The sequence below is a fragment of the Dermochelys coriacea genome, chromosome 6 (genome assembly GCF_009764565.3).
Source record: "Dermochelys coriacea isolate rDerCor1 chromosome 6, rDerCor1.pri.v4, whole genome shotgun sequence".
NCBI lineage: Eukaryota > Metazoa > Chordata > Testudines > Dermochelyidae > Dermochelys > Dermochelys coriacea.
This window is the reverse complement of record NC_050073.1, coordinates 74,273,099-74,294,441: the sequence shown is the minus strand read 5'-3', so window position 1 is coordinate 74,294,441 and position 21,343 is coordinate 74,273,099. Positions and strand designations below refer to the sequence as shown.

At 41.7% G+C, this 21,343-nt stretch overlaps 1 protein-coding gene across 1 annotated transcript in view; it reads right to left on the bottom strand.

The window, feature by feature from the left end:
- Positions 1-10,393: 10,393 nt before the first annotated feature.
- Positions 10,394-21,343, bottom strand: part of AQR (aquarius intron-binding spliceosomal factor) — a 125,163-nt gene continuing 114,213 nt past the window's right edge. Inside the window, exon 38 of the mRNA XM_043516838.1 lies at positions 10,394-11,293. Coding sequence (XP_043372773.1) covers positions 11,069-11,293 — 225 coding nt within the window. The 3' untranslated portion in view covers positions 10,394-11,068. The remainder of the gene's footprint in view (positions 11,294-21,343) is intronic.

Below are 21,343 nucleotides of genomic sequence, written 5' to 3'. Positions count from 1 at the left end.
TACCCACATAGTTCTTTATTCTCCCTACACGTAAAAAACCACAGACTATGCCAACATACCTGATTTAGGTCCTGAGCCAGCAAAGCACTTTAGCATGTTCTTAACTTTAAGAACCGAAGTTGCCCCCATTGACTTGAATGCAATTACTTGGGATCTTAATATTAAGCCTGTGATTAAATGTTTTGTTGGGTTGGGCCTTAATGCATATACAAATCCCAGTCACATGTTTAAATTCTGTAATATTAATAACACTTTGCATTTTGATAGCATATTTCACCCACAAATCTCAATGTGCTTTAAAGAACTTACTAAATTAAGCTTCCCATTATCTGCATTTTAACAGACAGAAATTGATGTGAGGCCAAAGGTCAAAAGCAAGTCAGTGGCATAACTAGAAACTGACCTTTGAATTCCTGCCCTTTAGTCTCATGGTCTTTCAGGGAGGACACTGAGAGGACATGCTTTACACACACACAAGGACAGACACACACTGTCACTAATTTAGAGATTGCCTTTGAAAGTTTGAGTTGGCCAAGCATTGTAGGTGACAGATTTGTACTGTCCCTGTAAAGTAATCCCTCTCCTATTCATCATACTTTTAGACTTACTCTAATGAATTACATCTTACCACCAGAAGCTGAAGGCACAAATTTAAACTGGATTTTCAAGGTGGAGGTCAGTTATTATGGTATTTAATTAAAGTGATCTAAAGAAAAAGAGGACATGGGCAAGGGTGCAGGAGCTAAAAGGACATTTTGTGCCAAACACAAAGCTGCCAAAGAGAAGAGGATGGAGAGAAGTCAGCAGACAGGGAGAATCAGGCACAAGAGAGGCGTGCATTACAAAAGAGGCGGAGACGCAGCTGTCAGCTTTTACAGATTTGATTATTGAACCGTGTCTCATTTTACTGTAACATCACTGATTATTTTGCATATTATTCTTAGGGTTTTTGGTTTTAGGTGGAGACTAATCAAACTACAGAAAGCCCCTCTTCAGCAAAAATTGGAGAAGAGACATTTTTAAAGATACTGGTCACACTGCTATGGGTATCCACATAGCCCCACAGTATGCCAACATTTTTATGGCCGACTTAGAACAACGCTTCCTCAGCTCTCATCCCCTAATGCCCCTACTCTACTTGTGCTACATTGATGACATCTTCATCATCTGGACCCATGGAAAAGATGCCCTTGAGGAATTCCACCATGATTTCAACAATTTCCATCCCACCATCAACCTCAGCCTGGACCAGTCCACACAAGAGATCCACTTCCTGGACACTACGGTGCTAATAAGCGATGGTCACATAAACACCACCCTATATCGGAAACCTATTGACCACTATTCCTACCTACATGCCTCTAATATTCATCCAGATCACACCACACGATCTATTGTCTACAGCCAAGCTCTACAATATAACCACATTTGCTCCAACCCCTCAGACAGAGACAAACACCTACAAGATCTCTATCATGCATTCCTACAACTACAATACCCACCTGCTGAAGTGAAGAAACAGATTGACAGAGCCAGAAGAGTACCCAGAAGTCACCTACTACAGGACAGGCCCAACAAAGAAAATAACAGAACGCCACTAGCCATCACCTTCAGCCCCCAACTAAAACCTCTCCAGTGCATCATCAGGGATCTACAACCTGTCCTGAAGGACGACCCATCACTCTCACAGATCTTGGGAGACAGGCCAGTCCATGCTTACAGAGAGCCCCCCAATCTGAAGCAAATACTCACCAGCAACCACACACCACACAACAGAACCACTAACCCAGGACCCTATCCTTGCAACAAAGCCCATTGCCAACTCTATCCACATATCTATTCAGGGGACACCATCATAGGGCCTAATCACAACAGCCACACTATCAGAGGCTCATTCACTTGCGCATCTACCAATGTGATATATGCCATCATGTGCCAGCAATGCCCCTCTGCCATGTACATTGGCCAAACTGGACAGTCTCTACGTAAAAGAATGAATGGGCACAAATCAGACGTCAAGAATTATAACATTCAAAAACCAGTCGGAGAACACTTCAATCTCTCCAGTCACACGATTACAGACCTGAGAGTGGCTATCCTTCAACAAAAATAACTTCAAAAACAGACTCCAACGAGAGACTTCTGAATTGGAATTAAATTTGCAAACTGGATACAATTAACTTAGGCTTGAATAGAGACTGCGAGTGGATGAGTCATTACATAAATTAAAACTATTTCCCCATGTTATTTCTCCTCCACCCCACCCCCCACTGTTCCTCAGACGTTCTTGTTAACTGCTGGAAATGGCCCACCTTGATTATCACCACAAAAGGTTTTCCTCCTTCCCCCCCCTCCTTCGTGCTGGTAATAGCTCATCTTAAGTGATCACTCTCCTTACAGTGTGTATGATAAAACCCATTGTTTCATGTTCTCTGTGTTTGTATATAAATCTCCCCACTGTATTTTCCACCGAATGCATCCACTGAAGTGAGCTGTAGCTCATGAAAGCTTATGCTCAAATAAATTTGTTAGTCTCTAAGGTGCCACAAGTACTCCTTTTCTTTTTTCAAATTGGTAGTATATGTTACATGTATATTTGTTCCACAGGCACAACCGCTGGGAGAGGTTAAGGTGGACATTTCCCCTAGAAGTTTCAGGTGCAGGTGGGGGAGCTGCAATGTTTTTCCCCCCTGCAAATTTGCATCGGTGACAGCGGGGAGGCAAGAAAGGGAAAGGGAGACCATTTCTAACTTCCCAAATGTCGCTGTGTGCAGCAGCGGCTGTCTCAGCACTACTTGACAGTTGAGAGTAGAGATGAAAGGCTCAGTTCCTTAACATATAGACAATATCACTTCAGACAGCAGGAGGAGCCAGAGAGAAGAGACCTGCTTGCCTCCTCCAGTCCTCTCCCCAAAGGACTGTAGCACATAGCATGGGACAGGGACAAGCACCCCCTTCCCTGTTAAAGAAGAAAGGTCTGGCTGGGAGGGAGACAGATATGGCCTCCTGGGGAGACTGAACAGAGACCCAAGGGGAATACATAGTGCGGTGGGTGATGTGACACAGAAAGATGCTTGGACACTGCAGGGACATGCTTTACACAGACACACATATGGACAGACACAGCCATACACACAAAACTGCACATATAGACTTTCAGATACACATAAAGGTGGAACATGTGCTGCTGGGGGACTTTTGGGAGGATGGGAACTGAGCTCATCTGTGGAGTCAGATCCTTGCCTCGTGCAACTTGGAGATGAAAAAAATGACTCAACGTTGTCTTCTCCCCAGAATTTTTTTTTTTGTGGTTGCATTGACAATTCCCTTAAAAAAACTTTGTTAAAGTTTTTTAAGGTGAAAAGGGTGCAAAAGGGTGTTAATCCTGACTACAAAACAACACCCAGACACATAGACTTACATCTGTCACACACTCTGCTTGTAAGACAACTCATATAATGCCTCCTCTCCTCAGATCTAATGCCTTCAACCACTGCTCTCTGCACACTGCCTTCCAGTTCCAGTTGCCCACAACAGCAGTCCCTCATACAAAACCAGCAGCTCAGATGGTGCATCCTGGGAGATTAAACTAGGGCTGTCAAACGATTAAAAAAATAATCGCAATTAATCATGAGATTAAAAATAGTTGTGATTAATCAGTTTTAATTGTACAGTTAAATAATAATAATAATAGCAATTTAAATTCAGCATGGAAGCATGTCCTCTGGAATGGTGGTCAAAACACGAAGGGGCATATCAATGTTTAGCATATCTGGCATGTAAATACCTTGTAATGTCAGCTAAAACAGTGCCAGGAGAACGCCTCTTCTCACTTTCAGGAGATATTGCAAATAAGAAGCAGGCAGCATTATCTCCTGTAAATGTAAACAAACTTGTTTGTCTTAGCAATTGGCTGAACAAGAAGTAGGACTAGTGGACTTGTAGACTCTAACGTTTTACATTGTTTTGTTTTTGAGTGAAGTTGTGTAAAAAATATAATTCTACACTTGTAAGTTGCACTTTTACAAGAGAGATTGCACTTCAGTACTTGTCTGAGGTGAATTGAAAAATACTATTTTTTTTACAGTGCAAATAAATATTTGTATTTTGTGTTGTAATTGAAACTAATACATTTGAAAATGTAGAAAAATATACAAAAATACTTGATGAAAATTGGTATTTTATTAACAGCTAGTAAAACTGCAATTAATGGAGATTTTTTAAAAATCTAGTTAACTTTTTGTGTGTTAATTGCTTGAGTTAACTGCAACTAATTGACAGTTCTACTTTAAACAATTAAATTTGCCTGCCTGTGAATTTTGCACTAATGGAGAGAACCAGAGACTAAGGGGATTGGATTTAGAATAGTCTCCTCTCCTCATGGTGCACTTGAGTTCAGATTAGAGATGCTCTCTCCTCCCATATTCTCTTCTTCTTCCCCAGTGGATCTCTTTTCCATGTCTCTGCTCATATCACCTAGGCCATGTATAGTGTATTTATAATGTATACATTTTTACTGTGAATATATATTACCAGGTATAATTGCACACAGCAATAGTTACTTGTATCAGCTCTATATCTTTGTAATTCCCTCTCAGAACTTTCTTAAAATGTTAAAAGGCACCAATTTGGAGCAAGGCCACCAAAACAAAACAAAATTGTAATTTGCAGGGCAAACCCCTTTCAGAGATTGGGGGGCAGGGGAGGCTGGAGAAAAAAAATCAGCATTAGAAAAATATCATAATTGAAAGGCTCCTCATATACCAAGCCCTCAGATTTCCAGAATACCTCTACAACAACTTTTGCCCAAATTGAAACAAACTGTCCAAAATAAGGATAGAATTTAGGTAAGATGCGTAATGTACAAGGTCAGATGGATTTATTTCATATTGACGAAATTAGATGGGTGTATTAAGTTTGGATTTATAACAGAAGCTTGCTTCAAACTTTAACTCTGGAGTTACAACCTGTCTTCCCATAAATATACGTGTATATATGTAGACAAACAGAATATATAATTTATTTCATACAGTAAGGAGCCACACATTTCCTAGAGTCATCAGTAAATCTTACTTGATTCAGCTCAGAATTTTATAGCAGGGCACTGTGTACAGGACCGAGCGATAAGTCAGCAACAGCAGCTGTCCTTGATGCCTCCTCTCATTACATAGTACAGGCTGATAGAATGCCAGGAGGTGAACGTTGTGGGTGTAGGGAGCAATTTAGGACAGTTGGCCCACTACTGAAGTCTGAGCTGTGTGCATGCGAGAGATTAGGACCTACTGCATTAGAAGCCTCAGTGGGGATTAAATCAGCTTGCGAATGGGAACATACACTAACAGAATCTGAATTATGTTTGGATCATTTGGAGTGAGCTGTAGCTCATGAAAGCTTATGCTCAAATAAATTTGTTAGTCTCTAAGGTGCCACAAGTACTCCTTTTCTTTTTGGTACTTATGAGTGAGCATAAGGAGTCCAGGAGCGATGGGAATGGATAGTCAGGCTAGGGGCACCAAGTCAGCTCAGTTTTACTTCTAAACTGGAGGGGAGAAGGCAGGGCACAGGTTACTTTAATCTGAGCCTTGTACTTCCTTCAGGTTATACTGGCTCATTGATTTCTATGACAGGATGTGGCAGTTTTCAAAATGCAAACTGAAGCAGCATGGTAGATACTAAGGGCTTAGTCCTCAACTGAGCCAAGCTTACATACAATTCAGCTGGGAAAAAATTGTCTCTAAGACACCTCTCTTTCCTCTGATCCTGAGCAGACCACCTCGATCTACTAAATTACATTGGCTGGAGCAGCACCATAGATTTCTGTTTTGGCTAACGATCTGGAGGAGCACCTCGTGCCCCACCCACTCCTAGTCCTAAATTTTCCTTGTTACATGCTTAAATGCCATAGTGATGAGAGACAAAGACAAATCTAGATAGATGCACATCATACTCACTCTTGACAGTAGAATTCTCATGCTAACGAATGACTAACAATCCCCACAAGGTATGTATGTAATGTTCTACTTTAGGGTGCACACCAAGACAACAGAGCTAATAAAACTGGAAGTCAATCTTTTTTGCAGTAAAGATTTTCTTTATAGGCGGGGCACTGAGCATAGGCACATTCTCCTCCTTTATAAACAATTCCAGAGTCATGAAAGATAGTAATGATTTCCAACATACATCCTTGCTAACCTAAGCCATTCTTTTTCAAAAATACTTGTTACAAAAATTTCATTTTAAAAGTGATTTACAAATGAGACTGGTTTCAGAGTAGCAGCCGTGTTAGTCTGTATTCGCAAAAAGAAAAGGAGTACCCGTGGCACCTTAGAGACTAACAAATTTATTAGAGCATAAGCTTTCGTGAGCTACAGCTCACATCACTCAGATCCTCAAAAGATATTTAGCTTGTATTGATTTCAACAGCAATCAGGTGCCTAAAAAACCACTGAGACTCTGGGCCTCAGACACTTGAAAAGGCTTATTGAAAAAACAATTTCCAACATGCAAAATGAACACAAACTTTTACCATTCAGTGGGGTCGTTGTCTCATCCAGGTCCTTCCATTTCTCAGGGTGGTTTTTCTGGACCACTGACTAAAGGGTATAGATATTTCACCAATATCAAGGTTTAAGGTTATTTTATGCAGTGTTATGTAAATAGATTCTGTTCAAGCTCACACACTCTTAAATATGGTGAATAAAACATTGAGCGGACAATATCCATTCATATTTTCAAACAGTAGCCAATACATGTCCAAAAGGAAGACTCCTTGGCAACTAAGCATTTTCCCATTACTCTTGTTTCAGTATTCTTGTGTGTCCTAGGCTAAAGGGGATGATTTTTTAAGGACCTCTCTCTGCCTATCCAACTCAGCATCCCAAATGTATGTGGTATGTCTCACTTTAGAAAACATAGTGTAATACTGTTCAATAGGATGGGGAGGTTGCTTACTGTAACTGGAGGTTTTTCGAGATGTATGGTCCCTATTTGGATTCCAAAGGCAGTGAGCATGTGCGCCATGCGCCAAAACCGTTTGTAGTAGTATCCATTGACTCTCACATGTTTCGGCCGCGTGGTGCGTCTACGGCTTTAAGAGGGGATGGAGGGAGGGTATTGGAATCCAAAGAAGGACCACACTTTTCAAAGAACCTCCAGTTACAGTAAGCAACCTTCCCTTCTTCTTCGAGTGATGGTCCCTATATAGATTCCAGGCATGGGAGAGTAGAGAGCAGTGCTCAGCATGGAGGTGGGTGCGAAGACATGCAAGAAGTCACAGTCTGTAGGATGGCATGGCCAACTGCCACATCCGCTGCCGGGGCGATGGCATCATGAGTGGAAAAAGATGTGGACAGAAGACCACATGCCGCCTTACAAATGTCCTGCCACGGTACATCTGTGAGGAAGGCATTAAAAAATGGAAACATCTATAGCTCTTAGAGTTTTGTAAAAAGTGCTTATTTACAGTTTGCATTTCAGTCAACATGGGACAATGAAAATATATTATTCAATTTCATCATCTGTCTCATTCATTAGCACAAAGCTGCAAACACTAAAAGGAGATGTTAAATCCCAAGAAAATACTGTCTTTCAAAAACAAGGCACCAAGACCTAAATTATGGATTTAAACTTGTGTTATATTTTCATATGAGAAAAAGGTTAACAGTAACTATATGCATTTTTGGAGGAAAGATTTCAATATATTTAAATCATGAAGGCTGTCAGCTTTGAATGGAAGGATTCTAAAAGCCAAAGCTTTCCAACCATTCAGTAAACTATCCATTCTCCCAAACTTTGGAAATCTGATCCCCTCCCCTTTCAATAAAATGAAGCCTATCACACTCCCCCTACATTAGAAATGTACATTGGTATACCGACCTAACTGTTGACCTAGCTACTACCTCTCAGGGAAGTGGATTACCTATGTAGATGAGAGAACCTCTCCCGTTGGTGTAGATAGCATCTATACTGAAGCATTACAGCAGGACTGCTTCAGCATTTTAAGTGCCGACATACCCTAAGTTTATAGACTTAACTCTTCTCCCCTCCCACTCCTTACCTTGTTAGTCCCTCAAACCCCCAGGGAGGCATGCCCCAGCCTTTGGGAAATGAGGATGCAGTAAAGCAGTAATTCAAATGTTTGCTATTTGTACTAAACTATCTCTGTTCTCTTCCAGTGGCAATCCCCTTCAGAACTCTCCCCACAATTTTAGGAGCAAATCTACACCCATACTCTCTCACAGCAGAACAAGTAAAAACTGCTTCACATGCACTGGGGAGCCAAGTCTCCTGGAGACCATGCAGAAGGGTCTGCACATGTAGCACAGCTCAACATAGACTGTGTGTGCATCAGCGTGTGCAGTGGGTATGTGGAAATAGCCAGTGGGCCTGCAAATACATTCAAAAGTATCTTCTCATTTCTTTATTCCTTCTAAATCTTCTCCGGTTGCTGTAGGCATTCAGTCAGGCTTTGTACTCTTATTGTTACTGAGATAGTTCCTGACTCCATATTGTTGCCCAGTGGGCCAGCTTACCTCTATTATAGTCTCTGATTTGCATTATACTCTGCTTTATTATATTCAGCAGTAATGCAAGGAACCTAGAGGCTTGTATACTGTAAGACACTAGCTTTAGCAGTTAGCATGAGGCTTGAAGCCTAAAAACTTTGGCATAGATAAACTTAGGAAACCCATAAATTTTGGGGAACAGGAAGTAGAATGTAATGGGGAATTTTGTCTATAATGACATCAGCTAACCATAGAAATACGAGCTAACACCAGCTTCTGGAAAGTTTTGGACAGAACATCCGACTGCAAGAGTGCCAGGGCAACAAATTAACATATATGATAATGACATGAATTCAAATATTTTAACCTATAAAAAAAAAGGACACCTTAACATTGGTAAGGGAAGGAAATACAAATAAGGAAGAGGGGGAAAACCCCTAATGAACAGACATGGTAACAGCATGACATATTATAAAAGGAGCATCCCAGGGCAGTAGGAGAGGGAGATGTAGACCTTGGGAGGGGCCAGAATGATGACCACTGGTGAAGATGAGGAAGATGATGGTTAACATTTCAGATTGTTCTGCAAGGGATGGTGAGAGTATGGATGTTCAGATGTACTTGCTGTATTATCTCTATCTTATTGAGTTAGAATGTTTGTGACTTTGCTAAATGTATTAATAAATTTGTAAATATAAGTATTCCTAGTGTGAATGTTGCACCTGTGCACATCAGAGTTCCCAACTATATAATAATTTTAATAATACTGGGCCTGATCTTGGGACAAGAACTGGTCAACCCTCAAAGTGATAACTGTAAATTCTTGTTCATAATCTATAGACCAGGCTACAATATTCAACTACCTATTTTAGGGAAAAAAAATTAATTTCCCCCCCTTCAGTTGCTTCATTAATTATGTACAAGTATGGCATGCTCCTGCTCTAAATTTTTTTTTTTTATTTAAAGAACCAAGATAGAATGTCAGACACTCAAATATTTATAGAAAATAGGTTGGAAAGCAGAGATGACCCTCAGCTGATCTGGTCACATGTTGCTCGAAGGCCTTGTACTATTCATCCCTGATTAAACATATGCATGTTAGTTTATGAAACTGTATCACCCATATATTTAACTCTGCACCATTCACCCTTCCACTAGCAGATAATTTAAAAAGAACCTGTGCATTTTCTTCTTTTGGTAAAAGTGATGGATGGACGGACAGACACACACACGTTTCATTTGTTGGTTTGGCTGAGAGTTCAGAAAACAAATGTAGCAGCTCACAAAAAGGCCACAGTACCAAAACTAGATATTGTGATGTGCAATAGTCGAGACATGGGAAGGGAGATTCATTTTAATGATGATGGGGGTGGGGTTCTCATCATACATCATGTTGGCAGTGCGTGTGTGAAGGGGGGGAAGGAGGTGTTCAAGTTTTGCTTCTAATTGTATTTCTTTACATTTGATTCTCATTTTACTATAAAAAATTAAGAAAACTTGAATGTTTTAAGCTTCATTAGTATGAATGATTCTCGTCTATATTTTGTGAGGAACTCTTGTTGGCAATTTCACAACTGAATATCTTTCCTTTGCCAGCAAAGGATATGAAGGATGGTCCTACAGCTACTGCTTTGTTTGCAAATCTACTGGGAAAGAAGTGTGTGTTTCATTGAATCACTTGCCAAGTTGGCAGATGCTGAATCAGCGGAAAACCTTTCACTCCCTAGGAGCTTATGAAGGATGCATGTTTGGAAGTTACCCCAGAAAATCCACTCAAGCACTGTCTCACTACGTGTTTGATGTTTTGCAGACCCAGTTCCTATGGGTGGAAAACAACCTTCACCTTTACTTGATGTTACTTTATTTTAAAAGACAGTAATTGCCAATGATAAAGATGCAATTTTTTTTATTGCCTACGATGACATACTAGGAACAGTAGCAGAAGGCAGCAATGAAAAGAGCACAGCTAGCACATGGTCTTATGCTGCTCTCAAAGGCCCCTATTCAGCGAAGCACTTAAGTCTGTATTTAACTCTCACTGAAGTCAATGGGACTACTCATATGTCTAACGTTAGGCACATGCTTAAGTATCTTGCTGAATTAGGGCCCATACCAACATCTCTGCATAGAAGCATAGGCAGTTTGGTTCCAAACCTCTCCACTGTACATTTTATATGTAAGCATTAGGGAAAGTGAATGTGAAGTGGGCCTGAAGATAATTACTTAAAATCACTAGAAGTTTGATGGTTGAATCAATTAACACGTTAAAAATTTCTACTTTTTCTATCCAAAACATTAAAAACAAGTATAAAAACATTTTTATTAAATGAGTCATGAAGGAAAAGCACTTGTCACTTGACAACTACAAAGTATTGATACTGATAAGAATTCAGTACCCATTAATATTTAACACTATATACCACTCATTAAATTTGTCCACTGAAATATTCAGTGAAAGATATGCGGAACAAGTTGCATTACACAGCCAGCTATTAATAAGGTCCAACTTATTTTGGCTCTGTCACAATCTCCAGTCAGTGCGCAAAACATACTCAGTGTAAAGATCACTTTTCAGTCTCAGTCTCAGCTTCACTGTCTTCACTATCACTATCTCTTCCTGGATGCTCTGGCATTTTCCGATGCTCTCCCTCTTCCTTCACCGTCTCTCCCTCTTCCTTCACCGTCTCTTCACTCTCCACTGGTGTGCTTTTGGTTTCAAGTTCCACTTCTGCTTCCTGAGTTTGAACTGTTTCACTTTCTTCAACCAGGGTGGGTGGGGGCAATAAATCCTGCTAATATAAGAGGAGGATTATTCAACAAACATAACTTCAGGTTTTATGACGACTTGTATACCAATTTCTGTTTTAGCTCTAATTGCTCACCTTAGATCTAAGACCTAAATACCTTTAATCATTTGTACATAAAATCAGAAACACTAACCACCAAAGTCATAAATATCTTTCTCCCTTACATTCACAAGTATTTACTGTTTTTGAATGTTAGGGAACAATTAATGAAACTCCTATAGAGATATGAATGAAAATGAATTTAGCATATACTCATGTCTTACCAGTTCATGCTTTCCAGGTTAACTAAACCTTATAAAAGAAGGGGGGAAATTCACCCCCTAGTAAATTGGGAGTAGTGGAATTTACTCAAACACCCAGGTAAGGATAAAAGGGGTAAAAAAACAAAGGTGATGTCATGGAGGGGTCTACTATAGACAACCTAAGTAGGAAGAAGAGGTGGATTACCCATTTTTTAACAAAATCATCCAAAACACAGGACTTGGTGGTGATGGGGGACTTCAACTACCCAGACATCTGTTGGGGAAACAATACAGCAGAGCACAGATTATCCAGCAAGTTCTTGGAATATACTGGAGACAACTTTTTATTACAGAAGATGGAGAAAGTGACTAGAGGAGAAGCTATTCTGGATTTGATTCTGACAAACAGGGAGGAACTGAGAATCTGAAGGTGAAAGGCAGCTCGGGTGAAAGCAATCATGTAATGACAGAGTTCATGATTCTAAGGAATGGTAGGGAAAACAGCAGAATACAGAAATTGGACTTCAAGAAGGCAAACATCAAAATCAGAGAATTGGTAGGCAAGATCTCATGGGAAGCAAGTCTAAGGGAAAGAACGGTTCAAGAGAGTTAAGTTTTTAGAGACATTATTAAGGGCAGAAGAGTAAACTACACCAATGCATAGGAAAGATAGGAACTATGGTAGGAAGCCACCCTGGCTTAAACAGGAGATCCTAAGTGACTTGAAACTCAAAAGGGGCCTCTGCAAGAAATGGAAAGTAGGTCTAATTACAAAGGATGAATATAAAAAACCAACACAAGCATGTAGGAACAAAATTAGGAAGGCCAAGGCACAAAAATAGGTTAAACTAGCTAAGGATATAAAGGGTAACAAGAAAGCATTTTACAAATATATGAGAAGCAAGAGGATGCCCAGGGACAGGGTTAGATCCATTACTAAATGAGGAAGGAAAGACAATGACAGAAAATGTAGTGATGGCCAAAGTCTTAAATGTATTTTTTTGCTTCAGTTTTCACCAAAAAAGTTATCAGTAATTGGACGACCAACATAGTGAACATCACTGTAAATGGGGTAGGATCTAAGGCTAAAATAGGAAAAAGAACAAGTTAAGAATTACTTAGATGTCTTCTAGTCAGCAGGGCCTGATGAAATATATCCTAGAATACTTAAGGAACAGGCTGAAGAGATTTCTGAGCCACTAAGTGATTATCTTTGAGAACTCGTAGAGGATGAGAGATACACCAGAGGACTGGAAAAGGGCCAATATAGTACCCATCTATAAACAGGAGAATAAGTATTCCTGAGGAAATTGTGCACCAAACATTCTGTGCAAAATATTTTAAAATACTGCATATTTTATTTGTCAATAAATAAATGTGGAGGCTCCAGCATGGCAGTGGGGAGCACAGAACGCTGACTGCGCAGGGGTGGGAGATCACCCTGCAGCCGCCGCCAACTCCTCCCCCACCCTCAGGACATGGACTCGGCAGTGAGGCTGCACTCGAACCTGACACAGCGCAAGGGCCTGGCCTGCCCCAGAAACACCCCAGGGACCTGGCACTTCTGTGCCAGGAGCACCAAGATAGCGAGCAAGAGGGACAGAGCTCTGCACGTATGCCCAGCCCTGGCCCCCAGTCCAAGTGTGGGGCAGGCAGGTTCAGCCCAGCTGAATCCAAGTGTGGGGGGATCCAGGTGTGGGGTTATAAGGTTCTGTGTGGGGCAACTGGAGTGTGGGTAGCTTGGTGGGGGGCATCCGGGTGTGTGTGTGGGGGGGCAATCTGGATGCACAGGAGCTCACTGGTGGTTTCTGGGTGCACGATGAATAGAACTCTGCAGGGGGGGTCCAAGTGAAAGTAGTTGGAACTCAGCAGGGGCATGTGGATGTGGAGGGGGATGGGGCTCGGCAGGGGGGTCTGCGTGCAGGGGAGTTCGGGCTACTTCGGCTGGGGATTGAGTGGGGCGGCTCAGCAGGGGTCTGGATGCAGGGGGGTGGAGCTTGGCAGAGGGGTCTGGGTGCAGTTTGGGTGTGGAGTTCTGGGTGTGGGGCAGTGAGGCTCATCGGGAGTGTCTGGGTATGGGGGAGTCTGGATGCAGGGGGGTTGGGTGGACAGGGGAGCAGCTTCCCATACAATGACCCCTTCCCCATTACTCTCAGCCACAGGAAACAGAAAATGGGGGGAGGAGAAGTGTGCGGAGCTTCCTTCAGCTGGGGGAGGTTCTGCCTTGGCCCTGGCCACTCCTTACAGGGGAAGAGCAAATCCCATTCCCCCCCCCCCCCCCCAGCACAGCTGACACCAGCCGTGAAACTAGATCGAAAACCAAGGGAATCATAGACCAGTCATCTTAACTCTGGCACCCAGAAAGATAATGCAGCAAACAATCAAACTATCAATTTGTAAGCACACAGAAGAAAATAAGGTGATAGGTAACAGTCACCATGGATTTGTCAAGAACAAATCATATCAAGCCAACCTAATATATTTCTTTTACAGGGCAACAAGCCTTGTGTCTAGAGGAAAGCAGTAGATGTCATATTTCTCTACTTTAGTAAGGCTTTTGATAACGTCTCACATGACTTTCTCATAAACAAGATAAATATAGCCTAGAAGAACCTATTATAAGATGGGTGCACTACGGGTTGGAAAACTGTACTCAGAGAATAGTTATCAATGGCTCTTAAATGAGCTGCAAGGGCATATCAAGTGGCTCCCACAGAGATCTGTTCTGGGTCCACTTCTATTCAATATCTTCATAAATGACTTGGATAGAGTACACTTATAAACTTTGCTGATGATACCAAGGAAGGAGGAGTTGCAAGCACCCTGGAGGACAAGGTTAGAATTCAAAATGATCTTGACAAACTGGAGATATGTTGTGAAAAAAAGAGGATGAAATTCAACAATGACAAATGCAAAGTACCTCACTTAAGGAATAAAGAACTACAAAAACACAAAATGGGAAATGACTGCCGAAGAAGGAATACTGCAGAAAAGGATCTGAGAGTTATAGTGGATCATAACCTAAATATGTTGGAGGAGAAGATTAACAGGACTTAGGTGGGAGGGCGATGACAGATACGGAGGCAGCTGTGGGAGTGACTCCTGTAGTGAAAGACACATTGAGGATGACTGGATGTGGAAGCTGTGGTATGTACATGATCCTGGAGGGGGGACCTGGTAAGAGTTTTTTCTGCATGAAATGCCGTCTGATAGAGCTGATGGAGGAAAAGATCCGAGGTTTGGAGTTGCAGGTGGAAAGTCTCGTTGTGTTTAGGAAGGGGTTTGAGCAGATGATGGAGCAAAGATATGCGGTATCTGAAGGGAAAAGCACAGACTCACGGATGGAAGCAGGGCTGGGGAATTCTGAGGGGAGACTGGGTGAGGAAAGTGGTCAGTGGAAGCATGTGACTAAAAGAACCAGGCAGAGGAAAAGACGGGCTAGTGAAGGAGAAATAGAGCTTAGGAACAGGTTTGCAGAGTTGGAAAATGAAGAAGGGGCTCAGCAGGTACTTGTTGAAGGTGGAAGGGTAAGGAAGAAGAGAAGAGAGGCTAGTCCTATAGGAAAAGCAGAAGAGTCAAGGGAGACTACACCTCCTGAGCCCCAGGAGGATACAGGATGTGGTGAAGAGGATTATAAGGGAAAATAGGAATGGAAAGAACTTGCAGCCAGAGGGAACAGGGGAGAGACTAGAGAATAGCACTGTCACCAGGAAAAGGCAGGTCTATGTGATCGGGGACTCTTTATTGAGAAGAATAGACAGGCCTGTAACTAGAGCTGATCGAGAGAATAGAAGGGTGTGTTGTCTTCCGGGTGCTAAGATACGGGATGTAGACCTGAGGTTGAAAAGGATCCTAAAGGGAGCGGGAAAGAATCCCCTAATTATCCTTCATGTGGGAACAAATGATACGGCTAGATCCTCGCTGGAAAGTATTAAGGGAGACTATGCTAGGCTGGGGAAGACGCTTAAGGAAATTGAGGCTCAGGTGATCTTTAGTGGGATCCTTCCTGTTCCTAGAGAAGGGCAACAAAGGTGTGACAAGATTATGACTGTCAACAGATGGCTTACGCAGTGGTGCTATAAGGAGGGCTTTGGGATGTATGGCCACTGGGAGGCATTCACGGACAGAGGACAGTTCTCTCGGGATGGACTTCATCTGAGTAGGGAAGGAAATAGACTTCTAGGATCCAGGCTGGCACAACTGATGAAGAGAGCTTTAAACTAGGAATTAGGGGGAGATGGTTGGGAGATGTCCAGGTAATCTCCACGCCAGATTTTAGCATTGAGAGGGAAGAAGACAAAGTAAGAAAGGATACAGCCGTGGGTAGGAGAATGTATATAAGGAGCAAGGGCGGTGTGGATACAAGTCTAATAGGTTATACTGGCTGTAGAATGACTGTGCCTAATAGGAAAGGAGTACTTGTGGCATCTTAGAGACTAACAAATTTATTAGAGCATAAGCTTAAATCTCTCCTCTGTTTTTTCCACCAAATGCATCCGATGAAGTGAGCTGTAGCTCACGAAAGCTTATGCTCTAATAAATTTGTTAGTCTCTAAGGTGCCACAAGTACTCCTTTTCTTTTTGCGAATACAGACTAACACGGCTGCTACTCTGAAACCTGTGCCTAATAGGGTACAAAATGTGAGCGAGGCCAAACAGCAAAAATTAAGATGTTTGTACACCAATGTGAGGAGCCTAGGTAACAAAATGGAGGAACTAGAGCTACTGGTGCAGGAAGTGAAACCAGATATTATAGGGATAACAGAAACATGGTGGAATAGTAGTCATGACTGCACTACAGGTATTGAAGGGTACGTGCTGTTTAGGAAAGATAGAAGCAAAGGTAAAGGTGGTGGAGTAGCATTGTATATCAATGATGAGGTAGAATGTAAAGAAATAAGAAGCGATGCAATGGATAAGACAGAGTCCGTCTGGGCAAAAATTACATTGGGGAAGTAAAGCCTCTCCTACGATAGTGCTTGGGGTGTGCTATAGACCTCCGGGATCTAATTTGGATATGGATAGAGCCCTTTTTAATGTTTTTAATAAAGTAAATACTAATGGAAACTGCGTGATCATGGGAGACTAACTTCCCAGATATAGACTGGAGGACCAGTGCTAGTAATAATAGGGCTCAGATTTTCCTAGATGCGATAGCTGATGGATTCCTTCATCAAGTAGTTGCTGAACCGACTAGAGGGGATGCCATTTTAGATTTAATTTTGGTGAGTAGCGAGGACCTCAGAAGAAATGGTTGTAGGGGACAATCTTGGCTCAAGTGATCATGAGCTAATCCAGTTCAAACTAAATGGAAAGATTAACAAAAAGAAATCTGCAACTAGAGTTTTTGATTTCAAAAGGGCTGACTTTCAAAAATTAAGGAAATTAGTTAGGGAAGTGGATTGGACTGAAGAACTTATGGATCTAAAGGTAGAGGAGGCCTGGGATTACTTTAAATCAAAGCTGCAGAAGCTATCGGAAGCCTGTATCCCAAGAAAGGGGAAAAAATTCATAGGAAGGAGTTGTAGACCAAGCTGGATGAGCAAGCATCTTAGAGAGGTGATTAAGAAGAAGCAGAAAGCATACAGGGAGTGGAAGATGGGAGAGATCAGCAAGGAAAGCTACCTAATTGAGGTCAGAACATGTAGGGATAAAGTGAGACAGGCTAAAAGTCAAGTAGAGTTGGACCTTGCAAAGGGAATTAAAACTAATAGTAAAAGGTTCTATAGCCATATAAATAAGAAGAAAACTAAGAAAGAAGAAGTGGGGCCGCTAAACACTGAGGATGAAGTGGAGGTTAAAGATAATCTAGGCATGGCCCAATATCTAAACAAATACTTGGCTTCAGTCTTTAATAAGGCTAAAGAGGATCTGAGGGATAATGGTAGCATGACAAATGGGAATGAGGATATGGAGGTAGATATTACCATATCTGAGGTAGAAGCGAAACTCAAACAGCTTAATGGGACTAAATCGGGGGGCCCAGATAATCTTCATCCAAGAATATTAAAGGAATTGGCACCTGAAATTGCAAGCCCATTAGCAAGAATTTTTAATGAATCTGTAAACTCAGGAGTTGTACCGAATGATTGGAGAATTGCTAATATAGTTCCTATTTTTAAGAAAGAAAAAAAGTGATCTGGGTAACTACAGGCCAGTTAGTTTGACATCTGTAGTACGCAAGGTCCTGGAAAAAATTTTGAAGGAGAAATTAGTTAAGGACAATGAAGTCAATGGTAAATGGGACAAAATACAACATGGTTTTACAAAAGGTAGATCGTGCCAAACCAACCTAATCTCCTTTTTTGAAAAAGTAACAGATTTTTTAGATAAAGGAAATGCAGTGGATCTAATTTACCTAGATTTCAGTAAGGCATTTGATACCGTGCCACATGGGGAATTATTAGTTAAACTGGAGAAGATGGGGATCAATATGATCATCAAAAGGTGGAAAAGGAATTGGTTAAAGGGGAGACTGCAACGGGTCCTACTGAAAGGAGAACTGTCAGGTTGGAGGGAGGTTACCAGTGGAGTTCCTCAGGGATCGGTTTTGGGACCAATCTTATTTAATCTTATTACTGACCTTGGCACAAAAAGTGGGAGTGTGTTAATAAAGTCTGCAGATGACACAAAGCTAGGAGGTATTGCCAATTCAGAGAAGGATCGGAATATTATACAGGAGGATCTGGATGACCTTGTAAACTGGAGTAATAGTAATAGGATGAAATTTAATAGTGAGAAGTGTAAGGTTATGCATTTAGGGATTAATAACAAGAATTTTAGTTATAAGTTGGGGACGCATCAATTAGAAGTAACAGAAGAGGAGAAGGACCTTGGAGTATTGGTTGATCATAGGATGACTATGAGCTGCCAATGTGATATGGCTGTGAAAAAAGCTAATGCGGTTTTGGGATGCATCAGGAGAAGCATTTCCAGTAGGGATAAGGAGGTTTTAGTACCATTATACAAGGCACTGGTGAGACCTCACCTAGAATACTGTGTGCAATTCTGGTCTCCCATGTTTAAAAAGGATGAATTCAAACTGGAGCAGGTACAGAGAAGGGCTACTAGGATGATCCGAGGAATGGAAAACTTGTCTTATGAAAGGAGACTTAAGGAGCTTGGCTTGTTTAGCCTAACTAAAAGAAGGTTGAGGGGAGATATGATTGCTCTCTATAAATATATCAGAGGGATAAATACAGGAGAGGGAGAGGAATTATTTCAGCTCAGCACAAATGTAGACACAAGAACAAATGGGTATAAACTGGCCACCAGGAAGTTTAGACTTGAAATTAGACGAAGGTTTCTAACCATCAGAGGAGTGAAGTTTTGGAATAGCCTTCCAAGGGAAGCAGTGGGGGCAAAAGATCTATCTGGTTTTAAGATTCTACTCGATAAGTTTATGGAGGAGATGGTATGATGGGATAATGGGATTTTGGTAAGTAATTGATCTTTAAATATTCAGGGTAAATAGGACTAATCCCCTGAGATGGGATATTAGATGGATGGGATCTGAGTTACTACAGAAAATTCTTTCCTGGGTATCTGGCTGGTGAATCCATATGCTCAGGGTTTAGCTGATTGCCATATTTGGGGTCAGGCAGGAATTTTCCTCCAGGGCAGATTGGAGAGGCCCTGGAGGTTTTTCGCCTTCCTCTGTAGCATGGGGCATGGGTGACTTGAGGGAGGCTTCTCTGCTCCTTGAAGTCTTTAAACCATGATTTAAGGACTTCAATAGCTCAGACATAGGTGAGGTTTTTTGTAGGTTTTTTGTGGGTGAGATTCTGTGGCCTGCGCTGTGCAGGAGGTCGGACTAGATGATCAGAATGGTCCCTTCTGACCTTGGTATCTATGAGCCAACAATGTAATATTGTCACAAAAAACAACAAAAACAAAAACAATCATTCTGGGATATATTAGCACAGGGATCTCAAACTCAGATCACCACGAGGGCCACATAAGGACTAGTACATTGGCCCAAGGGCCGCATCACTAAAACCTTTTCATCCAACGATACAAAAGTATAGTCAAGAACGAAAAAAAATGAAGTGTAATATAGTATGCTATTAAAAGTCAATGTATTAACTTTTTAAAAACTGTAACGCGAAGAGGGGTTTTAATAAAATATAAACATCTGTAACTATTCCTTATGTGGTCAGTAACACTGATGATCTACACTAACAGTCTATCAACACAGCTGTAATGGTAGGAACTTTTTAAAGTAACTATTCATATAAAATACTTTGCCACTTTTAACAAACATTCTTCCCAACTACTCACAGTAAAGAATCACACATGCTGAACTTCATTCCTCAGACTTCTCATCTAGTCCATTAGGCCCTGCGCCTGCCCCGCCCCCTCCCTGCCCGTATTCCAACCCCTTCCCCGGCCCTGCCTCTTCTCCGCCTCCTCCCCTGAGCGCCCCTCCTGGAAAGTTCTAAGCACTGCCAAACAGCTGTTGGTGGCAGGAAGCGCTGGGAGCTAGGCAGAGGAGTGGGGACGCAGTGCGCTCGGGGAGGGGAGCTTAGCTGCCGGTGGAATAGGCGCCTATGGCAGCCACCGGAAGTAACTCCAGGGGCCGCATGCGGCCCGTGTGTTTGAGACCTCTGTATTAGCAGGAGTATTGTAAGCAAGATAGACTTCCACTTTACTCAGCACTGAGAAGGCCTCAACTGGACTACTGCATCTAGTTCTGGGCACCACATTCAGGAAAGATGTGGACATCTGGAGAAAGTCCAGAGAAGAGCAACAAAAATGATTCGAGGCCTAGAAAACTTGACCTATGAGGAAAGATTGAAAAAATTGGGTTTATTTAGTCTGCAGAAGAGAAAGCTGAGGGGGGAAGACACAATAATTCAAGTACGTAAAAGGTTTTTAAAGGGGAGGGTGATAAATTGTTCCCCTTAACCTCTGAGGACAGGACAAGAAGTAATGGGCTTAAATTGCAGCAAGGGAGATTTAGGTTAGACATTAGGAAAAACGTGCTAACTGTCTGGGTAGTTAAGCATTGGAACAAATTACCTAGGGAAGTTGTGGAATCTCCATCATTGGAGGTTTTTAAGAGCAAGTTAGACAAACATCTGTCAGGGATGCTCTAGATAATATGCAGTCCTGTCGCAGTACAGTGCATTGGACTAGATGACATATTAAGGTCCCTTTTCAGTCCTACATTTCTATGATTCTATGATACATCTCTGGGCTGTGCTATGCCTTCTTCCTACTCCACCTATGGCTTGAAACAGGAAGCACAGCCCCTTCACAAACCTTCGCTCAGACATTTACAACCACTGGATATTCTTGAGATCTGATCCAGGGCTCTTTTTCCAGGTCGGTCTTCAACAACTCTCTGTATCAGCCTATTTGTAGCTAGCATGATGCCCCTTTCAGGGAAACGCTATTGCATAGATTAAAAGGTGTGGAATGTGTCATACAGGCTCTCTACACTTGTGTGATTTTTATCCAAAGCAAAGAACTTAGAACAGTAAGTCTGAGTAGTTGATAAAGCAATCCTTAGATACCCCATATACCATCAGAGCAGTATTGTGAAGATTATTTAATATATGCAAAGTGTTTTTGTTCTCAGGTGGGAAGGCACTAAGTAAGTACAAAGCATTAAGAGCAGTAGTATGGATAACAGCACTATGGATACCTGGCAGAGAAGACTGAAGATACAATCAGTTGAAAAAGATTGCTAGTGCTGGGCACAATTCCAGGTTGAGGAGAGATGTGAATGTACGATTCAGCTACATGATGGATACTTTCTGGTAATACTGAGAATGGTTTAAATGAA